The sequence below is a fragment of the Achroia grisella genome, unplaced genomic scaffold, assembly GCF_030625045.1.
Source record: "Achroia grisella isolate CSIRO2021 unplaced genomic scaffold, CSIRO_AGI_Agris_v1 utg1111, whole genome shotgun sequence".
Classification (NCBI taxonomy): domain Eukaryota; kingdom Metazoa; phylum Arthropoda; class Insecta; order Lepidoptera; family Pyralidae; genus Achroia; species Achroia grisella.
This window is the reverse complement of record NW_026712581.1, coordinates 9604-26574: the sequence shown is the minus strand read 5'-3', so window position 1 is coordinate 26574 and position 16971 is coordinate 9604. Positions and strand designations below refer to the sequence as shown.

At 30.0% G+C, this 16971-nt stretch overlaps 1 protein-coding gene across 1 annotated transcript; it reads right to left on the bottom strand.

The window, feature by feature from the left end:
- Window positions 1-1530: 1530 nt before the first annotated feature.
- On the bottom strand, window positions 1531-16526 carry LOC131849539 (limbic system-associated membrane protein-like; the record flags this gene model as incomplete). The annotated part of the gene is made up of 4 exons (XM_059199628.1): window positions 1531-3967; window positions 8204-8361; window positions 13509-13608; window positions 16307-16526. Coding segments are annotated over 4 exons (753 nt in total), but the record flags the coding sequence as incomplete, so codon positions are not given.
- Between the last annotated feature and the right edge of the window lie 445 nt (window positions 16527-16971).

The following is a 16971-nucleotide window of genomic DNA, read 5'->3' as shown; positions in this document are numbered from 1 at the left end:
TTTATTTTCTGTAAATTAGATTAAAGGCATATGAATGAAGAATATTGGAAACGCAGTTATCACATACTGTACGATGAGATACATAGTCATTGTAGTACCTGGTACCAGCTGGTTCATTAATTAAAAGTTATTTTCTTTACAACTGCTTCCATATATTTTTAATTTTAGTGTAATATGAATATATATAATTTTATTTTGGGCACTAATAGGTACTGTAAAATATTTTTATAACAAATAGCTAATCTGGCTCTATAATTACGGTTTCAATAATTGTCTGGATTGTTTGTTTTTTAATTAAGATTATCTATAATAATTATTATTAATATTGTAAAGAAGTAAAGACCGTGAGTACTACAGCTGTCCTTGATTAAAGGGCTATCAAACACTAAAATAATTTACAAAATCGTAATACAAAACATACTAAATATTCAGGATAATCTTTTGTATTACTATTAATTATCAGATTTTGTAAATTATTTTAGTGTTGGATAGCCTATTAATCAAGGAAGGCTGTAGGCCATATAATATTACGTTGCGATAAATAGGGCCAGACCTGTAATAAAAAAGTTTCAAAAGTGGGGAAAATGTAACGCAGATGAAGTTGTATTTAGTTGTTATAACAAACTGTTGGTTTACAAACACATTATGTTTTATTTATTTGTTAACTATAAATAAAAGATATTAAATCAAAGACTGACTTATCTGTTTATTTTGAATAATAAAGAAACATATAGAATGCTTGTATTTTGTCTCATTTCATTGAGGCAAAACTGTGGAATACAGCTGCGGCTACAGATCAACAAAATGTGAACGCTGTGGATCAGGTGAAGCATCAGCCCCTTTACTATTTCTAGTAATATAAAGATTTATCCAGTATCCTTATGAAGTGCGAAAGATCAGAGAACTAAGTTTCTAAGACTTTTTATACTTACTCAGTGTTTTCATTATAAGTTTTCAGTTCTCCTTTGTAGATGATGTTAATCCATATTACTTCTTAATGGAGGAGAATTTCATATACATTAGAGTTTTGATATTTGTTATTAATATATGAGATTTTGCGATCTCTTCTCCAATTTGGAACTGATTGTGATGTTTTTTCAATAATATACAGTTAGTTGTAATCTCGTACCTACGATTAATATTGTCAATATTTATATATATCGTGTCTTAATAATTTATATTTGATGTCAAAGGTTTCGAGCGATCTCTGCATAATCACCCACTTTCACGTTATATATCTGTTTTGTTATTCTCCTTATATCTGTAAAATCATATGCACACTATGCACCTACACACATCAAAACAAACAACATTACCAAAATAAAAGACATTAGTGTCCGCAATCATTTTATTACTATTCTGGTATGCTTACAAATGTTCAATTAAGTAGTTAAATACATCTACATTTTGATAATTTAATACACAACCCTTTCAATAACTACTCGTCGTCAAGTTAGCGAGTTTTTCAGAATGATCGCCTCAACGTAATCTGAATACATATAATGTATTTTTGGCTGACAAGAGATTACAAACATAAAGTAAATAATTTTATTTACACCTATTAATATTTACACACTTCTATAATTATATTTACAAGAATCTAATTCTCTTAGTATTAAAAATCTCAATTAATTTATTCTCAAAGATCCTATATTTATAATATTGATATTATAACCTAAATAATTTTTCAATAACGTTATAATACAATTTTTTACTTGTCCACGACAAGTCACAGTTATATAAATTTGTCTACAAATGAAAGAAATAAAGTTGTAAACACATAGAACATTGATAAAGTGACCTTATGTCTTACTTACCCTTTTGTCTTGTCCGTTTACTTAGAAACTCGTAAATTTGTTTGTGTCCTCACTCTTTCCACATAAGTAAGGAAAACAAGGACAAACATGGTATAAAAACAAAAGTAACTGAAAGTAACGTTTAGTACTGATCCGGCAGATATGCTACGAAATGATCTGGAATGGAACCATGTTATTATCTAGAGAATTCAGTATAAGTAATTTTTACTAATTCCAATAAATGTATGTATAATGTATATGTGTGTTAACTCAGTAACTATGCAAGTATAAACATATAAATAAGATTTATCAAGTCATAAAAAATAAGATCATAGACCGTAATAATACCGAATAATATATCTAAATTCAAGCAGTGAATTGGAACTTTCATTAAATTAGTCATATACTGAAGAAAAGTATGGACTTAAAAGTATTTTCTTTTCTCTGAAAAGAAAGAACGGACATCTTGAACATTGATAAGAGTATGTCAATTGACGAGGTCGTTTGAAAACTAACAATCGCATCTCTTAGTAAAGGAAAGGCAGTCGAGTACGTACTTACGAAATAAACAGTCAATAGTTTCAAGATATTACGCTCTACTTTTAATGACGAAAAGGTTACCTTTTAGAAACGTAAAAGTATCATTTATACCAATTTTTATAGGATTTAAAAACACGTTTTAAATTTAAGTTTTAAATATAAAAAAAAATTACAATTGAATTATTTTAAAAGATTTTCTTGCTGCCTATGTATTTTAGGTAGAAGGATAGCATTAATGTTTGTATGCAGAATATTTTTATAATATGTGTTTTGTAAAAGACAAATAATGTTTTAATATAGATACAATATTGCATTCTGTCTATGCCTGTAAAGATAACCGTGCAAATAAATAAATATTTTATCATTTATAAATATTATATTCCATGCCGCAACGATGAGTAACCGAATCTCTGTTGATTTATAGCGTATTCAACGAGTTTAATGTATTTTTTTATTAATTTTTTTTGTACCAACAATACCGTAATTCGTCAAAATAATAAATCGAACTGAAATATATTTTCATTGAATTTGCCTAATAAGTTTTCAATTCAATCGACGTTGGACCTTTAATGAAACGAGTATTATTTATTAATTATAGTTATATTTATTTATTCCTCTTGAAAAAAACTGCTTGAATAGTCGTATTAAAATATATCAAGAACTACATCGCAGTGATATCTTCGAAATGCGAAGTGAGATCAAAGGAATCGACAAAGTTTATTGTCGGAATGAGAATCGTCATCGCATACGAACATTGTCGACGCTTGTTTGTCCAACTAGATCGAAGGCAAATAACGTGGCAAAGAGAGCAACTGAAGGCTTAGATACATTACATATAGATAAGCTTCTTGCTTCCATTCAATCTTGGTTCGTTCCAGATTGGAATAACGAAATCGATTCGCTAGTAATCTCGGCACAGGATTAAGACGACGGGCGTAGTTAGCTGGAAAAACAAAGGAGAATCAGCTAAGGATAATCTTATAACGCTCCTTGTAAAGTAAACGCGTCCCGCTAATCTTCTTAGAGCCCGTTTATTATCGAAATTATTTTACTTCGTCTTTCATAAAAGGGTAAAATAACAAAAGGGTTTTATACTGTTTGAAGTGTCGACCATAAAATTGACGTATTACTTTTGAACATATTATTTACCTCATAGAAAATATACAATAATAATATCGTTGTATTTTAAATACAAATCACTAACAAAATTCAACAGTTTTTTAAACTCGTTTGTATCAATACAAACAGTTGTTTAATAATGTTACATAAAAATTATACAATTGTACTCTGTACATGGATTTTCTTCCGCAGTTTAAAACGTTTTGGAAGTCGTAGAAGTAACCACATAGAAATTGGTCATCTTAAAGACTGTTTTTCTAGTCTTAAATTGTTTATAATTTCAGTAAGATGGATATAGACATTGGCAGAAAAGATTGAGATGACTATCGCTATTATTGAGATGTGATGCCCAAAGAGCGGTAAGAGAAGTAGTAGCCAGGTGGTGGGCCGATTGTTGATGGCAGCAACAGTTGCGAGAATGGCGCTGTTCAGGTGATGTGGCGTAGATCCAGAGCTTTGCATGGCTGCGGGACGCTCGCCGCTCAGTACGTGAACTATTACCGATGCTGATTCTGTATAAATAAAAAAATAAAATAAAATTAGACACGCCTTCATTAGAGACCATTTTTGTGTAACAAAAATAAAAATAATTTTATGAAATTAGAAGCAGGTTCACCAGAGATCATTTCTAGTTGTTAGTTCATATAAATTAGGTCATGGGTTCGATTAAGACAGGCTTTATCTGGGCGTTGTGGATTATGCCCCAGATGTTTTGTTCACCGATGAGACTATTCAGTGCTTGCTAGCGTTTAATAGGTTTTGCATAGAATGTAAATATAAGTATCTATTATATTCAATAAAAATATATAAATGTTAAAGTTAGGTAACTATAAATGTGTTTATTTAATTATAACCAAACTATATAAAGAGTAAAGTTAACCTTTGGGAAATTTTTTTAATTTTTTTCTATTTAATTACTAGTAATAAATCTTTGGGTCTATAAATAAAATTAATTGACCTGTTGTTTTTATTTTGCAACTAAAACTTAAAGTAATATATATTTTATCTGTTTTTTGGTAGTAAGACATTGTTTTTTTTGTTATGCATATGAAGTTACGTAGAATATCGACAAATATGATACGATTTAATAGTCTATAAATAAAATTAATTTTTATTACATTATTATTGAAATAATCATATCAAGTTAAAGTGTTTTAATATTATATTATTCTTGCACACCAAAAATAAATATAAAGTCATAATATTTTTTAATCACTCATTTCTTACAAATCTTATTTGTACGTCCACACCATTTTATGTCAAAGAGATCTCTTTAAGAGATAATATAACAATAAAAATATAACATATTTTTAATTCATATCCGTCCATTTGTCATAATATAAAAAAAAATCTATTTTTTAAAATTTAATAATTTGTTGTCTTTATTATTATATCTTGTTATTAATATATTCGTTTGAATATAAAGTGAACGAGATTTATTACCACAGAATCTGTAAAACAAATAACGCCAATACTAAGATACAGTTTCTACCCTTGTGGTTTGAAGTTAGGTAGGACATCGAGGTCTTTGTTAATTGAATAGTCAACCTGCATTGTTTAGTCAATATAAACTGAAGTATATAAATCGATGCAGTTATGTACTCTAACTATAAGGCTAATGGGAAATAAATGAATCAATATGAACGAATTAAAGGCGATTAATCCAATTTTACAATAGGTAAACTCGCTCGTTACGCAATTATAAATCAATTTGTGTATCAGTTTTAATCTGGATAAACAAAATATTTAATACAACTGCGTTAGTAATGTCCCATTTGGTTATTGTAAATTACATTTGCTACGGTCGAGAGTCATAATTATGACATGCTACTATTATTACGGTATTAAATGCTGTTACGCTATATCTATGTGTCCAATACGCAACTTAAAGAGTGTGATCTTCAACTGATCTTTTCTGTATTTACCAGTTGTCTATACTCATAACATAAATATTCAAGTGTGTCTAACTTACTGCCTATCCATTTGCTATTTTTTACAATTAAATAACTGGACGGATTTCGACAGATAGGTAGTATAGTCTTGTAAAGGATGGATATAGGGTATATTTTACCTAAAATAAAGACCTATCCGGCCTAGAAATGCAATATACCTTTATTGTGGCCAAAAAGCAGATAAAGTTGCATGTAACAGCAAGTATTTATTACAAAAAAATAATTGGTTAGGTTACTATCATCATTAGCTATTTTAAAACACTCTTTGAAAAGAATTCCCGTATTACAATATCTTTATTAAATTCGTACTCGGTTGTAATTAATTCACTATAATTACTAGTAATACAGGTGTAGAACATTTAACGCTATTAACAACAGCCAGGAAATCGCTACTAAATTATGTCATGCCACCCCTTTACACAAAGGATTATGGGGCTGCATAGAAACAACCGCCGCGTGCAGGCAGTAGGTACATCCTAATTACATATTTACCCCCTAGCAATTAGTGTGTACGTATGTTGATTGATTAATCCGCAAACCGACAAAACTAGATATCGGTTGAATTATTTTAGATTGGTACACTTTGAAGTCCCAATTGACGAAGCAGTCTAATTGTACCTGAGTACATAGCATGAGTTACATTTAACAGACTTGATAAAACCAATCTATAAAAATATAAAGGTGAGTATTCGTCTTTGTTCGTCGTCACTTTGTTCATTTAAACGCTCTAATATTTGATTCTACCACTCAGATTTGAAAAATACTTTTTCATTTTCTAGGCTAATAGTCTAAGTTTAGTAGCTAGTAGTAGACGACGACCACTACCATCGGAAGCAAGGGGTGCTAAATCGCTAGAGGACCGACGACGTCAATATTTGCAAGATACTAATGAACAATATGTATAATCTGCATATTTCAACATGTTGCTACACTTTTTGTTAATAAGATGCATATGTAATGTGTTAACTAAAGTGTTTGTAAACTACTAATCATAATTGTATAATTCAACTAAACAAATAAAAAAGTCCCATAGAGATTCTAAGTGTTGAAATAATACTCGTATAGTTTAAGGACGATACGATGCGAAGCAGGACATTATTTCTACTGAACTAAACTGCGAGGCACAGTACCTATATTATATAGGTACTAGGTAATATATAGGTCTAGACCGTTCTAGAGTATTGATTACTAAATACACAATATTTCATTACTTTTTAAAAAGTATATTACTCTTATCTATGTTACGTATAACGGATATCTCTATCCTCCCACTTCCGTATTTAAACAAGCCGGAAGTAGAACAATACAGCTATCAGGGGAACGTTAGACTGACCTATAATAATCAGATATTGTGCGGTCTATTGTTTTCTTTTTGTTGTATAATAAAGAATTAATTAATATCATCCGATGAAGAATCTGAAAGAAAATGGATCGAATAAAAGATAAAGGACCCTGTAGCACGAATTGAAATAACGATATATATATATATATATATATATAACCGGTATTTTTACATATAATTTGAATGACAGACAAGCAGTCGCCCCATTTGGTAACTGGACTAAATCATCACCTCAGGTATTGCAATGCTGGAGAACTAAGATGTCATACCCTTTGTCTTTTCTTTTTATTATCTTTTCAAGCATGAGCGATATCACGAGAGTCACGTGACAACATGATGGCCCTAGTATTGTTTATGTGTATAGGCAATGGTTACTTATTTGTCATTCTAATTATATAAAAAAAAAACATTCACATGTTTACAATAAAACACATAATGTTCTTTGTGACATTTTTGGCGCAATAAAGTGTTTAATTATTATTATGGATAACATTTAGACGACCTCGGTGGTATAGCGGTTAGCACACCGCTTTACGATTGATGGTCGCGGGTTCGATTCCTCGCACGGCACAAACATTTGTATTCATGAGTATGATTGTTTGTATCGGTCTGGGTGTTTTCTATGTATAATAAGTATGTATTTACAAAAAAAAATATCTATGTATATGTATCAGTTCTCTAGTACCCATAACACAAGCTTAAGCTAGCTTAACTTGGGTCTAGATGGCGCTGTGTGAATTGTCCTGAGATTATTATTATTATTATTATTTATTACACCTACTTTTAAATTACTTGATATAGTAACATTTACTACTTCCACAATTAAATTATTACACCGCCCAATCTTAAAGTGAAGCAAAATGTCTTACTATAAGCCCGTTCCCCCTGAGCGTTTCCTTTGTCATTTTGTATTTACTGTTGTAATTATTCATGTTATTGGTAGTTAACATTAAAGAGTATTTATTATATGTATACATATGTGGACGTTGCAAGCGTAAACTGTAGGTTAATATACTTATTGGAAACACCTTCCTACTCAAACTCATTATATTCGCATAATTCTTTATTTATTTATTATACACTGAGCAACGTATAATTTAGTAAACTGTTTGAAGAAAAATTCCTTCAAAGACGCCATTAATTGGAGCATTATATTTGATCACAGACTATAATCAAAACATATTTAATGTTTTGTTGCTAGCCTATGGTAATACTAACTTCTTTATTAATAATAATATTAGACTTGTAAAACTCAAATTCTTCGTATACATAGAAATAATTTATTTCATTTGAATGAAAGCGATAACACAACAAATAGAGTTTGTGTTGTTGCCTTTTAATAGTTAATTGTCTCTTTAAGTAATATTTTATATGGTTTAAAGAAAGTCTATACTTGTAACGGCGTGAGAAAATAAATATACAGCTTAGTGACGTGTTAGTATAAAAAAACTTACCAGAACTGCTGGGGGCACACGTGTAGTTGCCGGAATCATGAGGAGCAGCTCGAGCTATTAACAGTCGGCTAGTGCGGGTGCGTTGTTCAGTTTCTACGCTGATGCCGCCTCGTTGTGCGTAGTTCACTACTTGTTCTCCACGGTACCAATAGATGAAGCTGCAATTAATTTTTTTCTACAATCATCAGTTCTGAGACAGTTAAGTGACTACCTTACATAGCGACTTATAAGATCAGTTTAAATAAGTTGTATTTAAATATGCTCCTAGTACATTAACAAGTATATAATGAAGATTAATTAAAGTAAATTTCTCATAAATGTATGTAGTTAAGAAATACTTTCAATATTCTAAAATTGATGTTACGTATATTCCTAATATTAATACATAGATATATGTATAATATATTTTTTAAATTCCAGACTCTCACTGAAGTACGCTGAAATAATGAAGCGCAGAATTCTCTAATTCAAACATCCCTCTTTTACCTCCTTCTCAAATGTATAAAACATATTTTTATTACAAATTTTATTTAGCTTGCTGTGGTTTATGTTGTTAAATCCTGCAATTAAATTTTAGAACGGTTCGTCTAGTACTTAAACCAATTGCACTAAACTTTGGAATATTTGTTTTGTATATCGGTACTTGTACATATATTTAAACTAATTTCATCTGTTTATATTATATAATATTATGTATATATTTAAATAATTGTCTGCCAACAATTCTGTCAATATATTCTACTTATGTATATGAATAACTTCGATGACAGTGCAATAATAAAACAACATAGTAGGTACTACCATATTGGTGGTCTGATGATAAAGCGGGAAGTTAGCAAATCGAAAATTGGAAGAAAACTATTATTTTACCTCATTAGGTTATCATTGAGTATATAGGCTTATTATATTTATCGCCATGATTACTTAATTTGAAGATATCTCCTATTTTCTGATTTTATATATCTGTAAAGACGATTTTTGTAAGATTTTAAAATACATTTTAATTATGATCTAATTTATTATTGTTAAAGTAAATATTATTAAAGTATATTTTAATATAAAATTATTTTAATTGTAATTCATCTTTAACTATACTTTTGCAAAGTATAGTAAAACATTAACACTACACAACCAATGCAATAAACGTGATAAAGAAATACTATTAATAATATTTACTTTATTCGATTTATGTATTCCACAGCATTTAGAAATATAATTCATAAAATTTTAATTAAATTGACTTGTAATTATAATTCAGGTGTTTATTTTCCCGCAATCAAATTGAAAGCAGTTTATTGTACTAACTTGGTTATGAAATTTATTATCTATTTATATTCGAATTACATATATCGCTCAGCTTTATGGTTATGTCATAGTTATGCCATAGGGAGTAAAAAAGCTTTTAGATACAATAACTTTTTGTTTGCTTTGTACAAACGTTAGATTAAGAATAAGGTGAGGCATTGACAGATAAGCATAGTATACTTAAAAAGATGTTATTTGGAGTTTTAGACCTTAGAACAATATTTTTTATGTATAACTGTTTTTGGAAATTAAACTAAATGTGACCTTGATATATTTATTTATTTATTTAATTATTTATAAAATTACTTGCTCTCAGTGAGTATTACAGTACAATACCAATCCACTCACTCTGTGGCAGTACAATTAAATATGTCAAGTGGAAAAAAAAATATATAACTCATTAAGCAGACGGAGTGCTCTTGGGAGTGGTGCATGATCAGCATTTGAGGTTCTACACAGGGGCAGGGCAAATAAATTGTATTTCCGATTACGCTTTCCAAGTTGTGGGACGTGAAAGCTGATCAGGCCCAATATAGTTGGATTATATCTTATTCCTCTGATAATTTTGAATACGAACTCCAGGAGTGATATATTTCGTCTCACTTCGAGGGCTCTATATCCCACCATACTTAAAAGGAAAGTGCTCGGATATATATGTGGATAACCTACTCGATAACCGTATTGTTTATAGTATAACCATCTTATAAACTTTTTTTGCAATCATCATTGAATATTTTGTCTCGTGTGGATTCCATACAATAGCGTTACTTTCTAAAATACTCCTAACCTAAGCATTATACAAAATTTTGATAGCTTCAACACTATTCAGATGTTGGGCCTGCCTCAGCACAAATCCTAGAGATCTGTATGATCTGCGACATATCCCTACGATATGTTCACGAAAAGATAAATCCTCACTCATTAACACTCCTAAATCGCTAACAGAGCTAACTCTTGGTAGACACGTGGAGTCTAGACAGTAATACACAAGGGTACAGTAAAATAAAAGGTTTTTTTAATCGACTGAATGTTAACACTGAACATTTGTCAATATTAAACATTAAGTCATTCTTCTCACTCCATTGTTTGGATTTGGGACAAATGAAGATGATTATTATTAATATTTCCACTGTTTCACAATATATATTGGTTATTTTATTTTTGGTGATGATAAGGTCGGGCTTATATCACCATGTCTTTTGTTTACACAATTGTATTTTTAAATATTGTTCACAGGATTGTTCAAAAATTTGTTACTATTATTATTATATACCTTGAGATTACTTTGTACAAACTGTTATAGTCATTTTCGAATTATTTTTGTGATTTATACTATAGCAAAAGCTTTATAGATTTATAATAGATCTGTAAAAACTTTTACAGTCAAAATAAATCTAAGAGCCGATCTCAATAACTCATGAGGTGACCTGAATAAAAAATGTCATCTCTCCACACGAAGCGTATCATCTTATCAATATTCAAATTGAAGGTCCCTCGCCGAGAGATCTCAGACACAGGGCACCATTAAATGGTGATAGGCAAAGAATGCCTCACTTAGGGACCCCAGTCGACCCTTTTATCTGGAAATAAGCTTATCATGTTTATGGATGCGAAGACTAAATGTATAGGCGCAGTGCGGTGTGAAAAGGTACACGATAACACACTTCCATTATAAGATCGTAAGATTTGGAAGGGGTCACCTATTCACCGAGACTTATGTGTTTACAACACTATTGACTGCCTCTATAGTGAAGTATAGAAGTTTATTCTACATATGGAAATCCCACCTTTTAATTTCGAATATCTAAAATATTTCGAATACTTGGTTACATTTTTTCTAGGTCGCTCTATTTAAATTAGTACTGTTATTATACAATTGTAGCATGGTAATTTAGAATACCGATTGTCTTATTAAAAAGAATAACGCCTAATAATTAACTAATACTTCCTTGTCTAAATATTTATTGTAATACATACATACTACTCGATATTGTCATACCCAAATAGTATAACAATATCTATGTAAGTTGAATCTTTACTCAAATAATATTATTAATGATAGTTATTTTTGTTTTCATAATATGTAGTTATATTATACAATAATATAATTATTGTTTAATATATACAATAATTCTACATACAATAACATAACATATAGTCATGACATGACTGGTTTACTATTCCTATTTATATAGTCTTATAAAACGCCAATATATATATAAATAAACGATTTTAATATTTTGAATGGCCTGTATAATGGCTAGTTACACGATAAAAAGCAGTGAAATAGAAATAAGAAATATATGTACCTGGTAAACAGAATCAGTACTTTTGTTTATAATCGGATTAGTTTTAGAAGCATTCCTTGTCTTCAGTCTCAGGCACAGGTACGTTCGGGATGGTTTGCATACGTGCTCTTTTAGAGTCATAGGCGGGACGCGACAGTTACAAGCACCTATTGTCCGATACATACGCTAATTTGGTAAACAATTGCTGTAGTTTATAATGACATACAGTGGTATTCCTGCGGTTTTATAATGAATATATACAACATACTCGGTATAGCATATCGTTCACAGAGTGGCGGCGAAATAGGTCGATCTAAGTACATATGTATGTGTATAGGAAGGTAGAAGGAAATTAATTGCATATTATGTACCGTATAAAATATGTACAAATCAATTACAAACTCATTCGCGTAATAAAGATGATTCTTCTCGACTAATTTACATTTGGAATAAAAATTTGAACATTTTATTTAATATGACTATTCTAACATATGCAGGAATACAAAATAACGTGGTTGTTTATTATGCAAAAGTCTTGTGCGTATATTATTTTATTATGTGCCATAAAAGACCGCACAAAATGTTTTTGATGTTGCAATTTCCTCAATAATTTATTATACGGCAAGGTTATTTTCCTTATCGTCATAAAGTAATAATAATACAGAGTAAACGGTAGAGAATCTGAGATTTACGAAATTCACTTGAATTATATAACAGACGGTAGCAAAATTGTTGTAGACGCAGTTGTACATTACATAATACGATTGAAGGTAAATAAAATATAATGAAAAAAGAATTATATTATTTTCATAAAACGAATAGGTACGTATCCGTCGAACTTGACCTATCTTTATATCTTAAAAAAGAATTTCAAATATTCTTTAATTACACGTACATTTCGGTAAAGTATTCACAATATAAATAGGTTCTCAGATTAGGGTGTCTATAAGAGTGAAAGGAAATAATATTATAATATTAATCTTCATAAGACGCTAGTATGGATGTATACAATATACATAGATATATATGAATTCTCATGTATAATGATCAATATCAGTTTTTTAACTTTATAAATAAGGTAGATCAATAATATATTCCAGATCAATATTATCCTTGCCATAAATTTCAAATATTTAAAGTATTTTCCACAAACAACTATTCTATATACGATAAATTACTTTGCAATAAATTGCTCATCTGAAGTTGCTGGTTATATGTATAGAAGATAAGAATTCTATTCAGTATCTATAAATTGGAATATCTACCGCGACGATAGCATTAGCAAAGATGGAGGTTGCCATGTGGTCATTACATATTGGCAGAAGATTTTGAACTCTATGTATATTAATTATTTTCATATGTATATACCTACTGTTTAATAAACATAAACTTATTTATTTTTATACTCTACATGAATTGTATATTCCTCTAAAAATATCTATACCTATGTAAGTAAATTAGTTGGTACTGATGTTGGCACATGACAGAGACAAAAAATAATAAATTAAAAAAATAGCATTTTCCAATTAATATAAATTTTTATATATACAAAAATAACGGATTGTTGACTTATTCTTTATGTGCTGTCTCCAACTGGAGGTTGGCAATTATCGTGGCGATCTTAACCATGTCCACCGCTGTTTTGAACAGTGATTTGGTGTTAATCCCGTTTGTTGTCTAGCCGACGTATTACTTGAGTGTATTGTCCTTACCTTGGAGGATCGGGAGCGTGTTTCGCGACGCAAGTGAGATTGATATCCGAGCCAGCCCTTACGAATAGCTCTGGTCCAGATAGTATTTCCGCTTTTGAGACTGTTGACAAAAAAATTTGTTACTAGTAAAAACGTGGAATAAATTTAAAATTGTATAACGTGGTTTGACCAGGTTGATATGATTATGATCATTGACTATAGGATAAGAAATTACTTTATTACTAATATTAAATAAAACTATATAGAGGGATGTGTAGGGTATCAAATTATAAAATACGCGATTATTTCGTACTTCACATTTTTGCGACTTTTATAATTGGATAATGACAGCTAACCAGTGGAATAGTAAATAGGTTCAAGAAAAAAAAATCAAATGGACAAGAGTCAGATAAGTATTTTAAAATTTACAAATATCGACAGTTACAAATATCATTTTATTTCTCCGGACGTAATATACTAATGGATATATTTCGATTTATATTATTACCCCTTCTACAATACTAAATAGCGCCATAATAATTTATATATCTAATAATTATGCCTTTAAAATATTGTTTGCGAATGTTTTGTTCCCTAGAGCTCTATAAGCAATATCCTTATTGTTTTCTTTATCTTTCAAAGTAGAAAGCTCGCGATACAAATTATTATATTTCTTACAAAGAAACAATATTGCGTGAGAAAGTGTATTTTACGCAAAATTACAGTAATATATTTCCAGAATCTGATCCTTGGTGTAAACTTTCAAAGGGTTGCTTAATACCGTTACCTAAATAAAACCACAACTAACGATTAAGAAGTACAGAACATTGGAACGTAAAGGTTGATTTGAGATATACGAATAAATGTTACAATAAATTTCTGGAAATAGATTCTATTATGAATATAAATACATTTATATTGTAATATGTATTACAGAATGATTGAAATACAGGCAAGGGGCACACACACATGGAACAGAAATAAATACTTGGAAAATATTCTAAATCAGTACATTACACGTTAAAAGCGATAATATATACCTATAAATTGTAAAAGCTTTCGCTTGACTTAATAATTTTATATAATTCTGCGTGAAACGGAAGCATGCATTGTTGTTTTAGATATGGGACATAAATTTAACCTAATCAGCTATTTAAAGTACAGTTAAAAGATGAAGGACATATCCTAGGATTGTTAAATATAAGGAATGTCATGCAAATAGATTTTTTTAACGGCATCTATGCTTGGCAGAATGTGGACAACAACCACTTCAGTTCAATCACAAACGATGTTTTATTAGTCACGTTGTGTTTTAATTAACCACTCTTTCTTTCTTAATAATATTTTGTTGTAATTAAATATATTTTGCATTTTGTGTACTAATATTTGGTATTAAATGAGAACAATCAAACAAAAGAAATTGAGTCGGACGTCAGTCCTTAAAAATTTAATAATAAATTGAAGTGGAATTTAATTATGATTACATTTATAGTAATTTAGCTGACTAACTCAGGACTTCGTCCACGTCGAATATAACTATAATATATTTTTCTAAAATAAAAGTAGCCTAAGTTACTCCTTATTACATCAGCTACCTGCCAATAAAAGTCCCGTCAAAATCGGCTTAGCCATTTCTATGAGAAGCGGAACAAATAGATAGGCAGACAAAAATTGTAAAAAATGTTATTTTGGTGTATGTCCCGTATTTTATATATGAATATATGCATGTAGTAAAAAACGGTTATTTCAATACTACAAACAGACACTCCAATTTTATTTATATGTATAGATATATTTACTACAACGATGGTACGATAAGAATATCTTTTTTGTTGAGATGTTAGTGGGGATTATGATTTATTATGAACTACTCCGACGTGAGTGATAATGGAGTGATAATGGAATATAGTAATTTATAGGTTTATCTTTGCGTGTATATAGGATTATCCATATCGACTAAAGATCCCACGCTTTAAAATTTTCATCATTTGTGTGAACTTTTCTTATGATCGTGAAAAATTTTGATGAAAAAATACTTATAAATTCTAGTACTTCTAATATATTCTCTTTTACTTGAAACTACTTGTTATTAAAAGTTTGTATGGTATTTGAAAGGTTTGAGATATGATGTTAAAAATTAAATGGTATTAAATGACATCAGACAAAACGTGTTATTTCGTAAAAGGAAAACCTTTTTTTTTTTTGCATCACTTACTCTTCTGCTTATTTCTGTATTTATCTACTTCATGTGGTATTATTTTTACAATTTGTAAAGCATATGCACTGACCTGTAATTTAATTGCGTGGGATTTACGTCAGAAATATACGAGTATGTTACGTAATATAAAATGTATCACAATATAACTTCATTTTTGTTACGTGCGTATTGGAATAAAAACCAAAATAAAATATTTCCATCTTATTCCAATAAAATATTTTGTGATATTTTCATTACAATTTTTAGTTGTTTTTTATAAATATAACTTTGACGGCCTGGGCGATCTAGCAGTTTAACAAACCACTTCAATTCCAATGATCACAGGTTCGATTCCACGCATGGTACCAATATTTGCATTTATGGGTATGATTGTTTGTATTGGTCAAGCTGTTATCTATTTAAATTACTTATGTATTTAATAAAAATATCTATTAGGCTAGGTATTTATCTGTTGCCTAGTATCTGTAACATAGCTCTGCTTAGCTTAATTATTTCATTACGATTAGCATTATCTAATATTAATACATAACCATCTATGTAAATTTCACATTGATTCACACAATTAAAGCCGCGTTACATTACGATAGTCTGAGATACTCACCAACAACTGTCAGACGAAAAGACAGACTAATCTTAGGCTCAGTAGAAACTTGACATTCGTAAGCCCCCGAGTCTCGAGGTTGAGCGGGCGCCACTCTAAGCGTCCATTCGTCCGATCCGTCAGCGTGGAGCGCAGCGAACCTTGCATCACTGCTGTACGTATGCACACCCACAGTTAGGATGTGTAAATCACGCTTACGGATCCAGGATACCTGCGAATATTAATCTGCATTAGTCAATGTGACTGCGGCATTTGTGATTGTTAGAGTTTGGATGTATGAAACACCCATACAAATTGTGGATTATTGGAGAAGTCCTAAATTATATTACAGTAAATCTCCTCCCCTTCCGTCACAACTGATTATATTGAAATTGAAATGTCATATAATATATGACATAAAAATTCTAGGTGGGTGAATGTGCATCAAGCACCATATAATAATTGTATTTTTTATATATCATTTTTTCTATTATAATTATTGGTGTCGCGTACAAGCAGAAACAAAACGCAACACAAAAGGAGCGTTCTGATTGGAGCGCACACCCATCCAATTTAAATATGCAACGTATTGTAACAGACTTAAAATATCAACCGACCGATCTAACGTACATTTTGTTCACTCCACCAAATTTGTAATTATCACAGTATTTAACCATTAAATTCAA